The sequence below is a fragment of the Podarcis tiliguerta genome, assembly GCF_965153285.1.
Source record: "Podarcis tiliguerta genome assembly, chromosome: 10".
NCBI classification, from domain to species: domain Eukaryota; kingdom Metazoa; phylum Chordata; class Lepidosauria; order Squamata; family Lacertidae; genus Podarcis; species Podarcis tiliguerta.
The window spans coordinates 54,573,376-54,595,155 of record NC_139543.1 but is presented as its reverse complement, the minus strand read 5'-3'; the positions used below and the strand labels follow the sequence as shown (position 1 = coordinate 54,595,155).

Genomic DNA, 21,780 nt, shown 5'->3' with positions numbered 1-21,780 from the left:
TTGGCCGTTTTGTGAGTAGTTTTATCTCTGCTAATGTGTATCTAAACGCTACTCTGTTTTTATCTAAATGTAGTGTGCAAGAGGGTTTTCCTTTCTGTTCACCACAATTTATACATCAGTGGATTTCTTAATAATTAGTATATAACCACAACTCTTAGTTTCCTTTTGATTTGGTTTTAAAAAAAAAAGTTCCCCCCAGTTCACCTCCAATAAGCAGCTGAAATGTTTGCTCATTCAGGGAAGTTGCTGAAGGCAAAATAACCACAAGTTTAGGAGGCAAAAAAGATACTTCTGGCCAGCTTGTGGAAAGAGCTGTTATTGCATTTAAACTGTGACAGAGTTCAGAGTTTTTAAGCAGCTGAGGCACTAGATGAAAACAGCCTTTGTAGTTTTACAGAGTGCTTTTCTCCAGCAGTTTCAAAGTTACATAAGTTGAACTTCCCTGTTAACTCTTTTAGCTGGAATGAAACCTTGTTCTCCCCCACCCCACCCCCCACTTCTTGCTCGTTTGCATGTTTGCCGATACACACTCTGCGCAAAAACAGCTGTGCCTCAAGGGACAGTGGGTCTGGTCATGACTCTCGCCCGCTGAAGTGTAAACTTCCAGTGTGTAATGATTTTAGAACTCCTCCTAGATGTGGTCAGCAAAGCTCGCAGCTAAGGAGTATGTGAACCTATCATATGATCCTTGCTCATTGCGAAACCGAGTCTCTGCACGCTTAACGGCACTAGATTGACGTGTGTGTATCTGCATACATGACTGCCATGTCATCTGATCCAGGTAAAGGGTTTCATTCTGGTTTTGTTGCTGCTGCTGTTATTTTTGTGTGTTTACCAAAGTTGCCCTAATCCACATTCTTCCTTCGTGTGTGCATGCACTTCTGATAGTTTTAAGCATGCCCAGATTCAGGGAAAACGTAGCTGTATGTTTGATAAACTAAACTTTCACAAATGTTGCTTGTGTGTAATACTTGTGGAATTCCTTTTCTCTCTCTCGCCCCCGCCCTTTCTTAGTTTCAGTTGGTATTATTAGTTAGGAAAACACAATGTCCAGTTAGTATAGCATGCATAAAAACTGTGTTTTGGCTCTCTTCTGTTGTTTTAACGTGCTTGGAAGTTTTCTTGAGCAACTAAATGGATTGTTAAGTGATTTCTCTTTCCGGTTGGGAATTCTCTGTTTACAGTCAAATCATTCCTAGTTCCTGTTCCTATAAATCATTAGTGATAGTACTGAGAGATCCTTTACCTCTCTCATTTGTAAAATAGCTGTCCTTCCTGGAATGTTAAGAAACAGCTTTTCCTTTAATATGTATAGTTTGACGCAGCAACAGTTATCGATGAATTTTGTGGTGCTAGTGTGAATTAAAATGCCTGTTTGGTTTGTTACAACTCCCCCAGAAATGCTCATTTCCTTTGAGCACTTAATATTATATCTTCACTTGAGCACATTTACGCTTTTTAGGGGCAGATGGGTGTTGAAGAGATTAAAAGTCTGGATAATTTTAGGGGCTCTTGATTCACTGTTTACCTTTTTTACGCAGTGTATAAATAGTGGTGTTGAAATTATTTTGGCATTGTGGAAATGAAGGGTCTGCAGAAATCAGTGCAAGAAGACACTTAAATATAATGTTGTTAAAAGTAATGATGTTATCAAGGTCTGGAAATAATAGATTGGTTGCCCAGATATATTTGGAGAAGATCTTCCTTGCTCTAAAATTCTTCTGGTGCTTACAATTAAACATAAAACTTTTTTAAAGAAAACATTATATCACATTATTTTTCATGCAGATTCATCAAATTTGACACTGAAAACCAACTGCATTGTTGGCCATTTTCTGAAGTTACTTTAATCCCTTATTTATTTATTTATTAAATTATTTGCATTTTCAAAAACAGGGACAGAGAGCATATTTAACCCCCCCACCCGTCCCACTTACAACTTCCTTGCCAATACAGCATGTATACATACATATACCATATGACTTTCCTTCCACACTTTTTGAATGGTCATTGAAAAAATGTCTCAGGAACATCATTGACATGCTAGCCAAGACTTGTAGATGCACCTAGCATTTCCAGTCCGAAATGTGAAGGGAAGGGGGGGGAAGGAGCTTCTTACAGTTACAGTGGTGCCCCGCAAGACGAATGCCTCGCAAGACAGAAAACCCACAAGACGAAAGGGTTTTCCGTTTTCAGAGGCGCTTCGCAAGACGAATTTCCCTATGGGCTTGCTTCGCAAGACGAAAATTGACGAAAATTTGAGGTTTTTCCCCGCTCCCAAACCCCTTTTTCTGAAGCGCTAAGCTGCTAAAAGTCTTTTAGCAGCAAAACCGCTAATCCCTTAAGCCTTTAATAGCCGTTAATAGCCCTTAAACTGTCAATAGCGCTAATAGCGCTAATCCACTAATGGGCTTGCTTCGCAAGATGAAAAAACCGCAAGACGAAAAGACTCGCGGAACGGATTCTTTTCGTCTTGCGAGGCACCACTGTACCTTGGGGAAGCCCTTGCCTCACAATCCTCAGGTTGTTTGTAATGCATCCCGGAAAGGAATCACACATGTGCAAAGAATTTTTAAAAGAGAGAAAGTGCTGAAAGAATAAAAACAGAGTATCTTCAGAACCAGCACAAGGGCCTCCAGATAGCAATTAGATAGATGGAGGCTTGGTTTTTTTAAGCCTAAAATTTGGAGGAACTTCGTATCTAAAGGCAATGTACAATCTATTTTCGAAGGCCAAAAGTAATTTGTTGTTATTGTGTTTTCTTTTATAATTATCTGCTGGGATAACTTTAATCAGAGCAAGGAGTTGGGTCCCTTCCAACTCCACTGTTAAAAGAACGAACACTGTCTAAATAACTTGGGGATACCTGATCATGTATAGATTACAGAAAGAGATGTATTTGCTATGCATTGTATTTGCCCAACTTTCTTAAAACTAATGGTTACATTTGGGAGTCTTTGTGGTCACGGTTGTTTCCTAACTTCTTCAGCCATGTTGTGTTTTATTTATCTCAGTTGCAGACAAAAATAATCCAGTTATTTTGATGCAACTAATACATAGCTAAGTTCAACTGCTCAGAGCACTGACCTCTGTAAGATTAGCTCAAGCTTTTCATTCAGTTAATGAATATAAATGAATGTTTTTAACATCAAATTTATATCGGAGAGCTTTCTGAATTACTATAATACTGAGGCCTGTAGTGGTGGGTTTAGTAGATATAAAGAAAAGTTGCAGGTGAACGACTTCATAGAGCAGGACTCTCTTGGCTTGAACTTTGCCCGTGAAGAGCAGCTGGAGGAGGAGGAGAGGGCAGAGGGTGAAGAAAGAGCTGAGAGATGGGGGGCCCCCATTTTCCCATTCTTTGGACCCCCTGGGGAACTCAACAAACCTGCTGTACCTGGAACTGTGGACAGCCTGAGGAAGTACTGTCTACTTTGGGCCTGCCCATAAAAAGCAAGTCTAGAGTGAGACTTTTGTGGGTGACAGGGAAGGTATAACTGTGCATTTTTTGTAATATTCTGTTTAAGTTGTCTGTTGTTGCTTCAGTTTTCTGCACACTGCTTAAAGATATTTTAAATATATTAAGCAGTGTAGAAATCCATCCATCCACCCATCCACCCATCCACCCATCCATCCATCCATCATCTATCCCAATCAAGGGAACTGGGAAACCCAGCCAGATGGACAGGGTATAAATAATAAAAAATAATATTATTTTCAAGGCAGAAACAGGAAGTGCAGGAGTGCTGATGAGACATCCAGGTAGATTCTTCATGTGAACACGCAAGAAGGACTGGCTGTTCATTTTCCTTCTGTATTGTATAAGCTAGTGGCTGTTAAGCTTGGCAGGTGTGCTGTGAAATAAGCAATACTGCATAAAGAGATTGTCACATAAGAACAGTGAAATTGCTGCTCTGTTATTAAAGCATTCCTGGACCTTGCTCTTTAACCAAACCAGAAAATGAATTCGCTATTCAGCTTTAGGGCTAACATTCATGTTTAAAATTAACTACCATGATTCTACTGTAGAAAAACACCAGCCAAAAATAGTTATGTGACTGAGATTGAGTTCCAGGCACTCCTCCTTCAGAAGAAATAGGAGCCATAGGATGGGGATCATAGTTCAGGGTTGTTAAATTCCATTGAATTATTACATAAATTTCCAGTACTGCATACTAAAGATCATGCATTAAAGATTGTGCACATAGTCAACTAATTTATATATTTAACAAGTCTATATTTTTTAAAAAGTTTTTCAAGAATGAAGAAAGCAAATGCTCTCTTCATGTGAGGAAATCGAGTAAAGCCACTAGGTCAGTATTTTTAGAAACAGGATGCCACAGAAAGCTCACACACACACTAGAAGTTTAAAGGCTGACCCTTTTAATAGTAACATTTTTATCATCTCAAACCATCTCACTTTTCCGAATCAGTTAAAGGTTACAGTAATTATAATTTTTCTGCAGATAGAAGTCATACTTTATAACAAAACCATTTATTTATTTATTTATTATTTATTTATATAGCACTTTAATAACAGTTGACTTCTGAGTGTCTTTGCTATCCATTCAAAGTCCTGTCCCATGCCTTTCCTATTGATCTCCTTCACTGTTCTCGCTTTTATCAATTATTTTGCAAAGATGAGATGGAAACTCTGTAGGTGAGCAGTTCCTAGATCAGGGGGTTGGGAAGTTCACAGATTTTGAATAAGATTGCACTTCCTTCTGAATTAACAAGTACGTGGTAGTTCAGGGGCTCTGGAGGCCCAGATAATTTCTGTGTCAAGATTGGTATGCAAATTTGGAAGGAAACAACACTTTATAAAGTAAGTGCAGTTTGTCTCACATTTTGTAACAGTTCTCTCCCCCCCCCCCCCCCCATTTAGAATATTCTGGGAAAACTTGTTCTTATTACTTAGTTCTAGTTACAGGTAGGTAGCTGTGTTGGTCTGCCATAGTTGAAACAAAAAAACCCCAAAAACAATTCCTTCCAGTAGCACCTTAGAGACCAAATAAGTTTGTTATTGGTATGAGCCTTCGTGCACTGGAAGGAATTTTTTGTTGTTGTTATTAGTTAGTGTTTGGGATAAAAATTATACATTAGGAAACTAGTTCCTGCTGATTTGCATTCAGAGTTCCTCAGTATTAAACTTTCACTTCCACTGGAAATCCTTCAGCTTTCTTTGCACTCCCTTGACCTGCCCCACATTCCCTCCTGAGCAACTTCACAAACTTTAGTTGAGGTGGCCTCAGTAAAGCAAAATGCCCAAAAGAAAGCTCTTTCTGTCATATTGTACTTTCTAACGAGAGCACTTTGAAGTTTGAAGTGGTCCTCTGCAGGCAGAGTGATTTACAAGCCTATACAGTACAGGAAGATCCATACATGCAATTAAGCGTTTTTGTGTTGGTTGCTTCAGCAGAAACCTGTTAAATTGCAAAATGTGTCTGAAGCACTGAAGGGAAGGGTTTATGGTGTACTGTTTTAGTTTGGGAAGTGGCACTTGGAGTAATGTCCATCCTTGTACTGCAAAATTGGCATTGTAAATACAAACCCTAAATGAGAGAGTCTGCATACAAACCCTAAATGAGAGAGTCTGCATTCATACAGATGATGTACACCACAGTTTTGTCACTCAGATTGATCCTTTCCTCTCTTCCTTTCCAAAAAGGAGTTATTAACAATGGTGTTTTACTTGTGACTACGTCAGTGCAGGATTTCCATTCTCACAATGGTTTATTCAACATTTCGTTTTCCTTGCACATGTCTTTCTAATGTTGGTATAAGGGTTTTCTTTTTAAAATTATCTTAAGTTATAAATAACACGCGGGTGACGCGGGTGACGCTGTGGGTTAAAGCCTCAGTGCCTAGGGCTTGCCGATCGAAAGGTCGGTGGTTCGAATCCCCGCGGCGGGGTGCGCTCCCGTTCTTCGGTCCCAGTGCCTGCCAACCTAGCAGTTCGAAAGCACTCCCGGGTGCAAGTAGATAAATAGGGACCGCTTACTAGCGGGAAGGTAAACGGCGTTTCCGTGTGCGGCTCTGGCTTGCCAGAGCAGCGATGTCACGCTGGCCACGTGACCCGGAAGTGTCTTCGGACAGCGCTGGCCCTTGGCCTCTTTAAGTGAGATGGGCGCACAACCTTAGAGTCTGTCAAGACTGGCCCATACGGGCAGGGGTACCTTTACCTTTTTTATAAATAACACAATCCAGTCCATTAAATTTTAGTAGCTACTGCTGCCTAACATAGCTTAAGGTTCCAACCCATATTGTCCTCTATGTCACATTTCCTGATGTCACTATTAGGAAATTCATTCTACATATTGTGCTGGCCTCTTGTTGAGTACAGGTAGCCAAATTCTGCAGCTGTTCTCTCAGAGCATCACATGACAGTGCCCATCTATTGTTTTTGCAGCTGCATTTGTGTCATATTTTTCCTAATATCTTACAGAATTTTGGAACACTTTTCTTTTAAATGAAGTTCTCCTTAATATTGTTCATCTAGCCAAAGACATTCCCTTAGCTGAACTGATGTAATTGTTTTCTGTCTTGCAGTGTAAAGCCTAAGCAAAATTTTCATGTGCAGCTCTGGGGTGGAACAGAGACAGTAGAAAGTTTTTGGCTAAAGTAGTCAAAATATGAATTGGTGTGTCTTGGAAAATACACAAAGCTAAGGATGTACAAAGGGGGTATTTAAATCTGTAAATTGTCCTCGTGAACTGACAGTGACTATTGATAGTGTAATAAGAAGTGTAATTCTTATTGGTGACTTCTAAATTATTTGATAGCTACAGTGCCATAAATTCCGCCTTGTCTATTAAATCACAGCAAAACAAATGCAGCCCTCTATATACTAACCTTGAACGTTTCTGCTCATTTTAACATTTTAAGGCAGCACAAATTTAAAGAGGTAGAAAATGCTGAGATACTTGAAATTGTGCAAACTTAGACCTGATGACTTTGTGGTTATGTAAAGTCACAAGGTGAAATCTCAAATGAATTTTCTGCATTTTGCCAAAATATTTTCCCCGAGTTTATACAACACAAGCTTCATTTTCTTATACATTTAAAATATATAAAGAACCAATTATCGTGGTTCAGTTCTGAAAATAAATGTTCATGTTTGGAATAGATACAGTATTATTCCTTCTTTGTAGGAAAAATCCCTGTTGAAGTCTAATGCTGCAAACAGAGACCAAAACAGTTTTAAAACCAAAAATTAAAATATGTAATGTGAATCAACTAAGCATAATAGAATATGTCCAGCACTGACATATATCAAATATTAGTTATGAATCAAATACTGAAAAATTAAAATAAGAAATTAATGAAAATGCATATAAAAACTGGAAATGTTTCTGTCTAAATGGTCTTCCTCGGCAGTACAACAAAATAACACAAAATTTTAACCTGTCCTACTAGCATGTTTGTTTGTTTTTAAAAAGATGATTAAATATTTACACAGTATTCAAGAATAGCAGGACCAAAATCAAATTTGTATAATGCCTTAATGTAGTTAAAGTATACTGTTGAGACGACAAATCCATAGATGAAGCAGCAAAAGGGTTGACCTAAAATGCTAACCCCATGTGAAGTCAAATAGCCCAGTCAAATGGAAAGAACAATAAACTATTCAAAAATCTGGAGTAACTCTGTAAAAGATATTCTATTCTTTTAGCAGTGGGCATCAAGAAATAAGTATTCAAGGGTAAAGGTAAAGAAAGGACCCCTGGATGGTTAAGTCCAGTCAAACTTTGCTATGGGGTGCGGCACTTATCTTGCTTTCAGGCCAAGGGAGCCAGCATTTGTCTGCAGACAGCTTTCTGGGGCATGTGGCTAAACCGCTTCTGGTGCAACGGGACACCATGGCGAGTGCCAAGAGTGCACAGAAATTCCGTTTACCTTCCCGCCACAGCTGTACCTATTTATCTATTTACGCTGGTATGCTTTCGAACTGCTAGGTTGGCAGGAGCTAGGAGAGAGCGATGGGAGCTCACCCCATTATGCGGACTCAAACTGCCAATTGGCAAGCCCAAGAGATTCACTGATTTAGACCACGGTGCCACCCGCCCCCTTATTCAAGAGTAAAAAGTCTAAATCAAGGCAAACAGCCTAATCTTTTCAAAAACTACTGCTGAAAAAAATAATGCAGAAAAATGTCTCTCATTACTGATATGGTGTTTAGTACTTTATGAAGAAAGAAAAAAAAACAATTTGTGGTTAAAGGGTAGCAGATACAAAATTCGCCCAAATGACCAATGGTAAGATGTTGAAGGACCAGTTAAGAGAAATTAATATAAAACTGGGTTTTATATTTAACTTGTTTACTGTGAAAGAATCCCATGATTCCTCTATGGATGGCCAATTCTGATTAAATATTTTCATGGCTGTGGAGTATCATTCCCGAGCTACTTAATGCAGAGCTTTTACTATGAAAGTTGCCTTCAAGGAAAGGTCTCCAGAGTCAGTGGAAATTGAGACTTGTCTGGCAATCATACTTATGGCCTGTAAAACCACTGGGCAATGTGACTATTAGGTATAGTGGACACAAGGATAAACTAGCAGCCCAATTCCCAAGGCTGTCTTTTAACACACTTTTTTGATGCGGTAGAAGCTGAGATTAATTTGCTCTTGCGTAATTATAACAAACACATTACAGCCACAACTGGAAATTTTGAACGTTTTCGCAGCTTGCTGTACAAATGAGAAATCACCAGCCTTTTTGAGCATTGGGCTCTCCAATACCATGCATAGTTTCAAATTCCACTTTGCACTCTCCTAAAAGTGCATGCAGAAGTTAGGCTTATCCAGGTTTTCCAAGTTGCTGCTCCATATTGTAAGAGGAGACAAACCACTCTGAACTCTGCTGTTAACACGGAACAGAATTTCTTCCCATCTTCCTTATATGAGCTAGCAAGGAAGTCCATATGTTCAGTCATGTTCACAGTTGCCTTTTCTCCTTCCAGGTGGCAGCACATGTCCAAAGATCTTCATAACTCCACTGTGCACGACGAGCAGCACAACTAGACTGTATGAGCCAAACATTGGCAATGAGGTGGCTCAGAAAATAAATGGAATCGTACCAGAGAAACCATCTCCACAGCCAGTTTCAATTCCAAAACCACAAGGTCAGTAGCAGCTCATATCTGTGACCAGCTGTTGACTCTCGGAGGCCACCAAGTCAAGTACCTTTCCCAAATATGCAGTATTTTGTGGCACAAATAAAATGGCTCACTCTCACACATTAACTGATCAGGTTTTGTGAGATTGTGGATGCATTGTGGTGAAAATAGCAAGGGATGGATACAATTCTTGTCATTATTTATTATTATTATTATTATTATTATTATTATTATTATTATTATTATTTTATTTATATACCGCCCTATACCTGGAAGTCTCAGGGCAGTTCACAGAATAAAATCAAAATATAAAACCACAAAATAAAAATATAAACAACCCAATAACGTCCCCCCAAAACCCCCACCACATTTTAAAAGGGCATAGGATGCCAATCAAATCAACCAAAGGCCTGGTTAAAAAGGAACATTTTTGCCTGGCGCCTAAAGGTGTATAATGAAGGCGCCAGGTGAACTTCCCTGGGGAGAGCGTTCCATAGATGGGGAGCCACTTCAGAGAAGGCCCCGTTCTCATGTTGCCACCCTCTGGACCTCTTGAGGAGGAGGCACATGAAGGAGGACCCCATCTCAGGGTCCAGGTAGGTTCATATGCAAAGAGGTGGTCAAAACCAGCACTTTAAATTGGGCCCAGAAACTAATTGGTAGCCAGTGCAGTCAGACCAGGATTGGTGTAATATGCTCAAACCGTCTTGCTCTGGTGAGCAACCTGGCCTCTGAATTCTGCACCAGCTGAAGTTTCTGAACCATCTTCAGATGGCACTGCAGGCCTATTTGCCATAAAGACAATTCCTCCAACTTGCTAATTGAGGAAAGCTTAGGGCATTTTCTTTATTCCGTATGTTTGTTCAGTCAAAGGTCTGCCCTGAATGGAGTGGGAAATATTCAAAGGATGTCTTTGCTATTCCAGATCTGTTCTGCCAACAAACAACAGGCCCTGACCTGGTTTTGTAGAGTGTTAGTTGGTACTTGGTTTCTTTCTGAAAAGCAGCTTTAAATCTCTGGAAACCAATTGTATCATTTTATATAACTATTGAGTCCCCACCCAGCATGGGAAAACAAATCCAGGGGAAAAAATGTGTGTGATGTTTAAACTTGCTTTAACTTTTTTTTTAAACATTATATTGCTGCTGTCTGAAGCAAACAACTACATAAATTTAGCCTGTTTTAGAGTTTTTGGAGCATGTTTCCTAGTTCTTTACCAGAGTTAAGGCTTGGATCCATGGATAAGTGAATGAAGTTCACAGAATGAAAGCTTCTTTTTTCTTCACTCTGTAGCCAATTGTGCCCCTTGAAAATGCCTCACCCTGGTTCCCTTCTGAACCATGTGGGATGGTATGGATGGGAAGCTGTCCATAGCTGTGTAGGCCTAAGCATCCTATATCACATGTTATCTCCAGAGAGAGGTTTTTAGGGGTAGCGTAGGTGGCTGTAGGCCAACTTATTTCAGCATTTGTTTGGCCTTTAAAACAAGGCACAGTGTGTGTGTTTACAGTGTTTGCTAAGGTGAAACAACATGTGCATACAGCTCAGCATGACCTCAAAGTAAGTGACACAGAGTAGTCTTTAAGGGTTTTTTGGTCCAAAACTAAATGGTTTGTCTAACCAAATTCCTGGAACAGCTTGCACTTTCATAATCATGTAAACAGAGAAACATTAGGATAGGCAGTCTGCTGTATGTCTATTACTTTGGTGTTTTGGAATACAGTGACACAAAATAATGGACTCATGTAGATGCCGAAGCAATGGTTGTCCCAGTCCTGTACTATCTGTTCTAACAATTCTTGGAACAATGGGATGGGATATGTTTAATATTTAAGTGTTCAGTCAGAAATTTTGTTTAGACAAATAGTGAGTTAGGAGGGACATGACAGAAGTGTATATGATGAAATAGATTAGAAGTTTTCTCTCTCCCATAAAATACTAGAACCTGAAGTCATCTAATGAAGCTGAATAGGTCGTGGTTCGAATTCCCGCTCCGGCGGGAAGGTAAATGGTGTTTCCGTGTGCTGCTCTGGTTTACCAGAAGCAGCTTAGTCATGCTGGCTACATGACCCGAAAGCTGTCTGCGGACAAATGCCGGCTCCCTCGGCCTATAGAGCGAGATGAGTGCACAATCCTAGAGTTGTCAGGGGTACCTTTACCTTTATATAGTGATGAACACTAGTGCAGACTGCTTTTAAAAGATCAGGCAGATTACTGGAGTATAAAAGCCTTCTGTGGCTATTACTCAAGGATGACTGTCTTCAGATACTAGGTCTAAGACCACAAAACTCCTATCACAATATCTCAATTTTAATTCATGAGCTACTGCTGCAATCTGCTCCAATTGTATATTTTGTCTTTATGAACACTGTCATTATTGTGTTATACGAGCTGTTCTTTGACCGTAATAAATTATCTTATCTTGAACTTATCAATGGTTTCAGGCTGTGAAACAGTTTATTAAATAAAGTAAGTTGTTGGCCACCATGAGAACTGGATGCTAGACTAGATAGGCCGTTGGTATAATTCAACAGGGCTGCTCTTAGGTGCTTAATGGAAGGTTGCTTTTAACATTCTTCACCCTGCTCAAGATGCTTTCTCTGTATGACACAGCTTTGTTATCATTAACGCCATCTAAGCTGCTGCCACTTCCATTCAGACTTATTTCCTAGGATTGTTCTGTGGCCTCCTTGTTTCTCAGCCATGTTGGTGGTTTTGAGTTCTCCTCCAACCCTCTTACATTTTATCATCTCTCTCTGTTAGCTAGCTGTTCGATTTCATGGCAATTAGCTGATGTTCACTGGCCTAGATCTGCCTGTCATTTCTAGAGAAAACACAGAGTAGGAAACAGCTCAGTCTCTTAACAGCATGCAGGTGGATGTCAAAGCAGATTCGAAGAACACTGACAGATAAAACAGCTATAATGAGCAATTACAACAGTTCAAAGAAAAACAGGGTGGTGATGGCTGTCCCTCCATAATATTTTCTTAAGTTTTCAGAAGACTTCCATTAACATGGGGAGTAGGAGGAGTTGATGGGTCAGTTACAGATGCTTCATTACAGAAAGAAACACTTGGTTTTGATCCTGCTGAGATGCTTGTAGGGATTGTGATTTTTGTTACAATTATTTTTTAGCATCCTGTGCATTTGCTCGCCATGCTGGGCTGATTTTCTTGAGCTACTGTGAGTCCTTAGTATGTGTTTGTGTGTGCATACATAAACTTTTTCATGAGCTTACAGGTAACATGGTCCTCAGAAAATACCCATTTGTTCCAGATTCACAGGTTACAGTTGTACTTCGCAAAGGTTGCCACATAAGGCATGTGACTGACCACCTTTGGCTTGCCAAAGTTTGAGGTTTTCTTTTTTTCATTTTAACATTTTGACTCTTTGATTGGGTTTGGAATTCAGGGACCTGGTAGACCACGGTTCAAAACCCCACTGAGCCATGAAGCTTACTGAGTAACCTTGGGCCAATTGCTGCCTATTAGCCTAACCACCTCACAGGTTTGCTGTTGGGATTAAATGAGGAGGAAGAAACCCATATATACCACCTTGCGCTCCTTGAAGTGTGTGATGCAGTAAGTGCAATAAATAAACTGGAGAGAGACAGCGGCTTCAGCTGGGAAATTCCTTTCTTCTTCTTCTGGCAGCTGCGTATCTAGACTACAAGCTGTATTCCATAACCTCTGATGTGTTGAGAAGCACTCTCTCCCCCTGTGTGTGTGAAAGAGAGAGAGAGCAGCAGCATTCGAAATTAGCTGGGTGCCAGTTGTGTTTTGCGACAGGCAGGCAGCCTTTTTGTGATCTGGTTGCCAGGTTTGGCCCCAAACTTCTCCATCTGGCTAGCTTGTGTGGCTGCGATGCCACACCACTCAGCTGGTCTGTTGGGCAGCACAGCACCATAAGATATGCCTCTTTCGGTGTTGCGCTGCCCCACAAATCAGCTAATTCATGTGGCAGCGTGGCACCAAGAAACGTGTGTCTTTTGGTGCCGCACTTCCCCACAGCCCATTTGCTTCGGAAACTTGCACGCACAAAAAATGCACCTAGACATATCATTGTGGTGACCATAGCCTAGATTTAAGGTGCTATTTGGCTCCTAGATTTTATAGCTCAGTTTCTAACACTGAGAGACAAACAGATAGAGACTTGTCCTTTACTTACTTGGATTGTGGAATATGCTTTGCTTGTTCCTTTCCCTGATTTAGGTTTGAGCCTTGGTGCTTGGTGTGTGTTTAGTTTCAAATAATCCATGCCCCATCAAAGTGTCCATTGGTGTATTTTCTTCTGTAGGGAGTGTTTCAAGGTTTACATTTATATACCATTTGATTGTAATAAAACCTCAAAGTGGTTTAAAATAAAGGGAGTGGTCTGGTTTGAGTTATTGCTCAGCCCTGGAATGAGCTTATTAGGCTAGAAATTACCTCTGAGCATACGCAGAGTGCTTTTCCTTGCTGTTGAATAAATACTGTATTCATAAAGCCATTATTGAATGTTTAGAGTGTTTTGCATATATTATCTCAATTATCCTTGCAACAGTCCTGTAAGGCCATTATTATAATTCTCATATTGCAAATGTTTGAGAGAATGCAGAGGCTGAGAGGATGGCTTACCTAAGATCACCTAGTAAATTGGAAAGGGCTGTAGAGCATCTGCCTTGCATGCAGAAATTCCCAGGTTCAGTGGACTGGCACCTGCAGCTAGGGCTGGATATGTCCCTTGCCCGAAATTCTGGAGTGTCACTGCCAGTCAGTGTAGTTAATGCTGAGCTAGATAGACCAATGGTCTGGTTTTTGTATGACAGCTTCCTATGTTCCCATTTCATAGCAGAGATGGGCTCTGAGGTGGGGTCTTCTTCATTCATTCCCATCGTCTTATGCAAGCCTATGTACTATGTACAGAAGGAGTTGCTCTCTGGCGAATTTTGGATTGCAGGCCAGGGAGAGTTTTGTACATGGCATTGAGATAATTTTGAAAGAAATTGTTGGACAAGGCACATTTTAGTACAAAGGCAGAGAAGTCAAAGAGTTGTGGCTAGAAGAGGAGGGGCCAAAGAGGGTCCATCGATGACCTCTTGCCGAAAGGCTCGCAAAAACCTGGAGCTGCTTCAGCTGTAGGACGTTCCAGAACATTATTTTACAGTATCAAATCATCTGTGGGCTTTGTGAATTAGCCTTGCTACTGTGGTCATTAGTTATACATCTCTTGATGAAGTTGTGGAGGCTGGACATGAGGCAGATCTTGCTTAAGTACCTAAGAAGATGTTATGTGTGTGTGTGTGTGTGTGTGAGAGAGAGAGAGAGAGAGAGAGAGAATAGACAGAGTACAGCATTTATTTACATTTACCCCAATTGTACGGGGGTTCTGTTCCTGGCCACCCCATGCATCACTGGGATCCCCCTGTTCCACCCCGTCCCCTTTCAATGCTGAAAACAGCATGTGTGTCAATGGGAGCGCATGTGCTGATCACGCACAAGTGGGGAGTTGCCTGTATTTATTTATTTTCATATAATTTATATATCACTTGATTATATAAAACAACAAAAACACCCACAAACCAGAAAGAATGAAACAATAAAATTACCAGTAAAAAGAGCTATTAAAAACATTTAAATAATAATTAAAACCAGTGATCAGCTAAAAATGTAAACCTTCTACATATCTGGGCAGGCACTGAAAAGAGTAGAGTTAAGGCAGGGAGTACAGAGTACAGTTTTTGTGTTTATAATAATAGCAGAGCTTTCATGAAAATCAAAAAACTGTAATCTAGGAAATCTGGTGGTTTTGGAAAGGGTTTTAAGAATCCCTTAGGCCTTTCCGGGAGTCACAGTGTTGAACAGCTTTGATATATGAAATGCCTCCAAATGCAAAATACAGTATAGTATGTTCCTTTTTCTTCACAGTGCCTCCAAAGCCATTACATCTGCAGAATTCACAGTCATCCATTGCCCACCAAACCCCCAGGCATAAAGCTTTACATTCTACGAAGCCAAGAATGGAGGAAGTTACACCTACCTCTTCTTGTGTATCTAAAGAAAAAACTAGTAAAGTGTCTGATCTCATCAGTCATTTTGAAGGAGGCAGGTAAACAAGTTTGTTTCATTTTTATTCAAAAGGGTACAGATTAAAAGAAGCATAAGTGACAATGAATGAGGAACTGGTGTGTGCTCCACTTTTACAGCATAGATGGATGGTTGCGTTCTAGTGAAATGCAAAATTGGGAAGCTGATATGTTTCTTAAGGCTATATATTATTCCTTAGTCTTTCCTTTATATTGGGCCAACTTGTTCATTCTGCACACCAAGTATCTTCTTGCTAGTCAAGTAAATGGGCCTATATATTGGTTATGGATGTCAAAGGCTTGCATTCCGTTCCTTTAGATAGGGCAGTCTAACTCTCTTACAGTCTTTCTCCACACTCTCCATCTGTCACTCTGATTCCGTCCACCATGCCACCACACTTGGCTGCTGTCACTCATGCTTCTGCTCCATTAAACACTCACACTCAAACAGTTGTCCAGATTTGATTTCCCATGACAATGAGGATCAATTATTATATAAACAACACAGTTTCAGTTATGGAACCCATAACCATATTTAAAATACCAGAACAGTTACCAATATTTGTGAAGAGGGATTTCACAACTTAGATGTGGCTTATGTTCTGAGGATTGCCCCTAAATCCAAAATTGTGTATAGTCAGAACACATTGGGTACAGTGGAATGTGGAATTGCCAAAGTCTTTCCCCTGGATGCCCACCCCCTTTATATATAATTTTTTGTCAAGCTCGTAAAGCTGAATGTGCACAAGTTAAATGTGTGTTTACTGTACAGTGGTACCTCAGTTTAAGAACAGCCCTGTTTACCAATGATTTGGTTTACAAACTCCGCAAAACCGGAAGTAGTGCCCCGGTTTGCGAACTTTACCTCGGTCTAAGAATGGATGCTGAACAGTCGAAGGGCACCAGCGGCGGAGGGCCTCATTAGGGAAAGCGCGCCTTGGTTTAAAGAATGGTTTCGGTTTAAGAACTGACTTCCAGAACAGATTAAGTTTGTAAACCGAGGTACCACTGTACATTATTATAGAAAGATTCAGAAACGAGGATGTGATACTATTTGTATCAGATTGTAAATCTTAGTTTGTAAACTAGTGTAAAAAAAGTATTTAAAAAGTAACCATAACAGAATTGCTTTTATCATATACTGCTTCAATAACTCGGAATAGACTTTCAAATTTTACTGGGAATCCACTCCCAGACACCAGTTCTTAAAGTTACAATTCTTAAAACTAGTGTGAATATGAGTCATTCAAACCTGTATCCTCCCATCAGGACCTGTAGCCCTTTGGACCCTTCGCTTCTAAGCCATTTTATCCCCAGCCAGCTTTCTTAGGCAGCTGGCTGGGGATAAAAAGGTGGCATGTCTTGCCTGCAGCATCCAAGCTTCCCAGGTGGTCTCCCATCCAGGTACTGGCTTGCTTGGAGCAGAATGGCTATAGGTACCAGCGACTGTGCCTTAAGCATGCCACACACACAAAAGCTGGCTGTGAGAAGAAGATGGTGTACCTGTGGAGGTGGGCTCTGTTCTGAAGTATGGAGTGTTGCTAGGTTATGCTAAAAAAAGAAGAGAGATATGCACCTTGGTGGATAATCTTTGAGTGGATGCACCAGGTGCTAAAAATGAACCAAGGAAGAAAGCAAAGTATAGAAGTTTTCAGGGAGCTACCAAAGTACACAGCAAAAAAATTTCATTTTTTAGAAAAATCCAGCTGAAGTGGTATATTGAAGGAGGAAAAATGAGAGGTAAGCGTGGGCTTTTATGCAAGGTGGTAGGATTTCAAGAAAGAGAGTTGCAGTGAGGGAGTGAGCCCAGGTGCAAGGAGAGAGAACATGGCTGGTGTGGGAAGAGATAACACTCAAAATACTTTGGTGGAAAAGGGGAAAGGTGATCCTTTCACAATGATCACTTTTAAATGGTTTGCATGTTCGAAAAGCTGAGGAATAGAACATCAGTGGTGCATACAGTCTCACTCTGAACAATCGCAATGGAATAAATAAAGTGGAGTTTGGAGGAATGGTGAAGGCACATGCCAAAAGAAAATAACAAAGCTTGGGCAAACATTAGGGCATTGCTACATTGGCAGTTTGTGTAATGTAGGGCTAGGAAACTTCAGTGCTCCAGGTGCTGTTGAACTCCAACTCCCATCAGTCCCAGCTATCACGGCCAGTGATCAGGGTTGATGCGAGTTGTAGCTGAGCAACATCTGCTTCTCTAACCCTGAATTTGAAAAAGTAGACTTTATGATGTTTGTTCTGTAACTATCGTCTCCCTTCACCCCACCTCTCCAATTTCTGACCCTGATGGAAAGATACAGCATAACAATGTAAGGTAAACAAACACTTATATGGGGAGAGGCCAGTGCACAGTGGAAGAGCACACACTTTGTATGCAGAAGGTTCAAGGTTCAATCCTCGTCCTCTCCCATTAAAAGGGTTAGGTAACAGGTGCTGGGAAAGACATCGGCTTGAGACTTTGGAGAGTCACTGTCTGACAGAGTAAACAATGCAAGGCTTTGTGTTCTTTTTCAATGTGTTCATAATAATCCATAGAGAAAAATCCAAACAAATAATTCAGTGCTTCAGCAAGATCTATTGATGTTTGTTTAATGTAGGTAGCAAGGAAACATTGAAGTACACAGTGGGAAGAAGTGCAGTAAGGCTGCATTTCATGTCGAAGAATGTTGTATTTTTTAATAGTCATATCTTTGTGCGATGTAGCAAAGTAGAGGGTGGGATGGTGCTTGACTTCATTCCCAATTTCATTTTCTCCAACCTGAGCTCTGATATGGGGAATCAGTTGGCTGGGAGAAGAGCAGTAGACTCAGGAAAAGTTCAGATTCTCTCACCTTTACCTTTATTAGTTGTAAAAAAATCCCGGCCACTTTGTGTTTGCTTTGGCTGCACCCAGTCTTAAAAAACGCATGTGATGTAAGCCTTAGTAAGCAGCAAATAGCACTGACTGTAGTATGTTGACTTCAATGGGTTTTAGCCACACGTTTTACCAAGCAAGTCCTAAGTAAGCATGAATAGGTTTGTAGCCATTCTTAGCCTCTGAAACGATGCTCACCATTCTCTGTGCAAATTTTTGACTCAACTTTGTTTAACATTGCTCTACTGATACTGCTTTTTTTTTTTTTTTTGCAAAGAGGCTAGGAAGTTGTTCTATTCACATAAATTGTTCATGTAATATGAATTAGTTTTCACTGTCTTTTATTCTCTTTAGCCCATCCATTCCTAGTGAGCTGAAGAAAGAATCCTCTGTTCTAAATGTTGCTAAATCTCAAGGAAAGCATGGGCCAGCACCAGCACCTCAGCCAAAATTCCTCACCCAACACCCACTACAGAAGCAGGGATATAGTACAGATCACTCTCAGGATGTACAGAATCGCACAGCCAATGGAGAAGTAGCACAGAACCAGTTGGACTGCAGGGACAGCACATTGCCGGTTCATAATGCGAGTAGGGCCATTCAAAATGCATCATTTGACAGCAGCTTGGTAAATGGAGAACGAGAGAACATTAGTACAGACGCATTGCAAACTACAGCAGCCTGCAAAGGGCAAACAATCAATAGCTGTTGCCAGACTCCAAGTGTGAACACGTTATTTCCATCGGGAAAAGAAAGTGTAGAAATGATTACCAATACAAAGAACAAGCAGATTGAGGAGCACAATAAGCAAGACTCGCATGTGGAGACAAAGGTAAGGCAAGCAGCTTATAAAGAAATGCAGGCTATAAAAACAAAATGTACCTTCTGCATTATTGAAATATATAGGCCTCTGAAGGCCATACATACCATTTGCATTTGCATTCAAATCTGATAGCTGTATCCCTAATGCTTTTTAGACCACTCTACAGCATGAACAGTATATCAAAGGAACGAAGAAATTCAACAATAACACTTAACTAGACTGCCTTCAAACGACTGAAATTTTAAGTATCTTCCCCCTTTTAACATAGATACAATATACACACACCAACACAAAATCTATGTATCTTTTTTGTCAGTTTCTGTTGGAGACCACATTCCATTTATACAAGGCAAAAGTTCTGAAGGAATCAATATTGTAGATGTAGATCAGAGAGGCAATACCAGTGGTATCTCTTGGATATGGAAGCTGTTGAGGGAGATTGCCTGGAGGGCTTTCCTGCAAAGGAAGGTTCTGGCTCTGAACACAGACTTCCTGATTGTGTGGACACTTCAGTCTACACAGTGTGGTCTCAGACACTGAAGGGCTTTTACATTCAGCAGAACAGCTGGAACAGTTCTTTTCCTCTTTATGAGTGTCCTCATTAGTAAAACGAGCCAAATGCCAACGACTGCAGGAAGGACATCCCAGTTATGAAAAGGGTGTTGACAGTAATTTACAGGAAAAGGCAGAGACAACAGGGTGGTAGTACAAGAACATACAGGAAGTAAATGGGCACACATCTGGAGAAGGTAACGGAAGGAAAAGCCGTTCAGTATGAGCCTTCTCACCTTCTGGATGATGAACTCATGTTATGACATGTGGCCTTTACATGTTGCAACACCCCAGTGGGAGCAGTTTTTCTGTGGGTTATTGCCATAGTTCAGCTGTAACATTTAGTTTAATAGAGTGTGACCTTATGGACAGGGTCATTCCTATGGGTCCTTTCCCTGGAATTCTCAGCGCACTGGGAAATGACACACCCATGGTCTCCCTCAGAGGGGCTACAATGGGTAAAGGGCACCCAACAGACGTAAGTAGCAAGGAGTTTCTGGACATTCTGTAATACAAAAAGAGTAAAGCAGAAGAATGGCAGCTGCTGTGATATTCATTATTCCATGCTGTGAGATCCTGCTGTGATTTGTACAGAGTGCAGTGGTACCTCGGGTTAAGTACTTCCGGAGGTCCGTTCTTAACCTGAAACTGTTCTTAGCCTGAAGCACCACTTTAGCTATTGGGGCCTCCTGCTGCCGCCGCGCCGCCGGAGCACGATTTCTGTTCTTATCCTGAAGCAAAGTTCTTAACCTGAAGCACTATTTCTGAGTTAGCAGAGTGTGTAACCTGAAGCGTATGTAACCCGAGGTACCACTGTATTAAAAAAAAATTATGTTAAGGTGGGCTTCTCTTTGGAGTTGAGCATTCCCTAATCCTGGTCAGCACTCTTGAGTTCCTGGCCAGTTGCAGATCTATCAAATCCAGCTTTCAAAATGGACTAGAAACATAGGGAAGAAAAGGAATGCTTTGGAAAGAACTAGAACCTCAGGATTTTTTTGGGGGGGGGGGGAGGCAGTCCTGGAGTATCTGGACTCTTCCTAGGCAGCATCTCTCACTGGCTGGCTTCACTCCCTTACTGTGTTTTTTCCTGCCTGAAATGTGTCCCTGATGACCCCTCTTCCAGTGTTCTGCATATAGAATCCATGCTCCCTGTTTTTTGTTTAGTGAAATGCCAGGACTAATTTTAGACTTAATGTTCTGCTTTCACTTGATTGTTCCCTTTTTAAAAGTTTCCTCACACAACAAGCCATTATTTTTAAGGCACTATTAGAATTAGGGAGAGTTCAGAGAATACTGTTTTTCCTGTAGACCATCTTGCAATTAAAGTATTACATAACTTGTGTAGAAAAAACAGAATTCATGACTTTTAGATATCCTACCCTTCTACCATGGGTAGAACATGGGTAGAGTGCATGGGTAGACCATGGGTAGAATGCTGCTAAGTGCAGTGTTATTTAAACCTATGTGCTCTGGAATCTCATAATCTCATTCAACTGGCTAGTTTCCTTGCATAGCAGAGTACATACATACATACATACGTACATAATTTTATTTGTATGCCATCTTTCCATAGTTAAAACCATGCTCAAGGCTGTTTACAACATGAAAAAAATACATAATTACAAACATAACAAAAGAAGTCATAAACAACAAATAAAACATAGAAAAAATCACAACCGAATTAAACAATTTCCACATGACTAAATAAGATCTAAAATAAAGATACAAAAAGTTAATACCGGAAACAAAAGAACCCCCCCCCCAAAAAAAAAACCACACACACCTAAACAATTCCCCAACCCAAGAATCTGTTCAGCAGCCTCATTTAGTCAGTTAGGCCCAACCCTCCCAGCCCAGGTGGGGAAAGGCCTGCAGGGCAGGAAGCAGGCCTTCCTGGATTCACAGCCAAGGACCATGTGTGCCGAGCCCTTAAGGAAGGGCTGGACTACAAGATGTTGTACCACAACTACATCAGCCAAAGCTAGGCTGGCCAGTGGATTGTGGGAGCTGTAGTCTAGCGACATCTGTAAGGCCATTGATTAGTCACTCCTGTCTTAATGCTTGAAAGCAGGATACAGCAGCACACCCAACATTGCATCTAATGTGCTTGAAAGAAAAACCATTCATAGGAAATGCAATAATTAGAAGAATTTTGAAGGCTTCTCATGCCTGGTTTATATCTAAGCCAATGCAGCCGTCTTTAGTTTACCAATCTGGAGGCAGAGGTTCTTAGTTTCTCACACTTTGGCCCTCCCAATTTTCTATGACTTGAATTGGGTGAAGGGGGAGAGAACCCTTGTTCGATAAATGCAAAAGCTGCAATTGCAGGAAAAATTCAGTAATTATATTGCAATTTCTT

At 40.6% G+C, this 21,780-nt stretch overlaps 1 protein-coding gene across 14 annotated transcripts in view; it reads left to right on the top strand.

Moving 5' to 3' along the window:
• FGD4 (FYVE, RhoGEF and PH domain containing 4) overlaps positions 1 to 21,780 on the top strand; it is a gene marked incomplete at its 5' end in the record, with an annotated part of 107,341 nt that overhangs the window by 58,451 nt on the left and 27,110 nt on the right. For 5 of the 14 annotated variants that reach the window (XR_014502538.1, XM_083401449.1, XM_083401454.1 and 2 more), the window contains 3 exons: positions 8,961 to 9,122; positions 15,023 to 15,203; positions 18,401 to 18,878. Coding sequence is in view for 11 of the 14 variants with exons in the window: in XM_083401449.1 (XP_083257575.1) it covers positions 8,961 to 9,122; positions 15,023 to 15,203; positions 18,401 to 18,878 (821 nt within the window). Of the gene's footprint in view, positions 1 to 579; positions 782 to 8,960; positions 9,123 to 15,022; positions 15,204 to 18,400; positions 18,879 to 21,780 lie in introns of those variants that run through there. The other 9 variants (XM_083401450.1, XM_083401451.1, XM_083401459.1 and 6 more) reach the window with 6 other exon arrangements.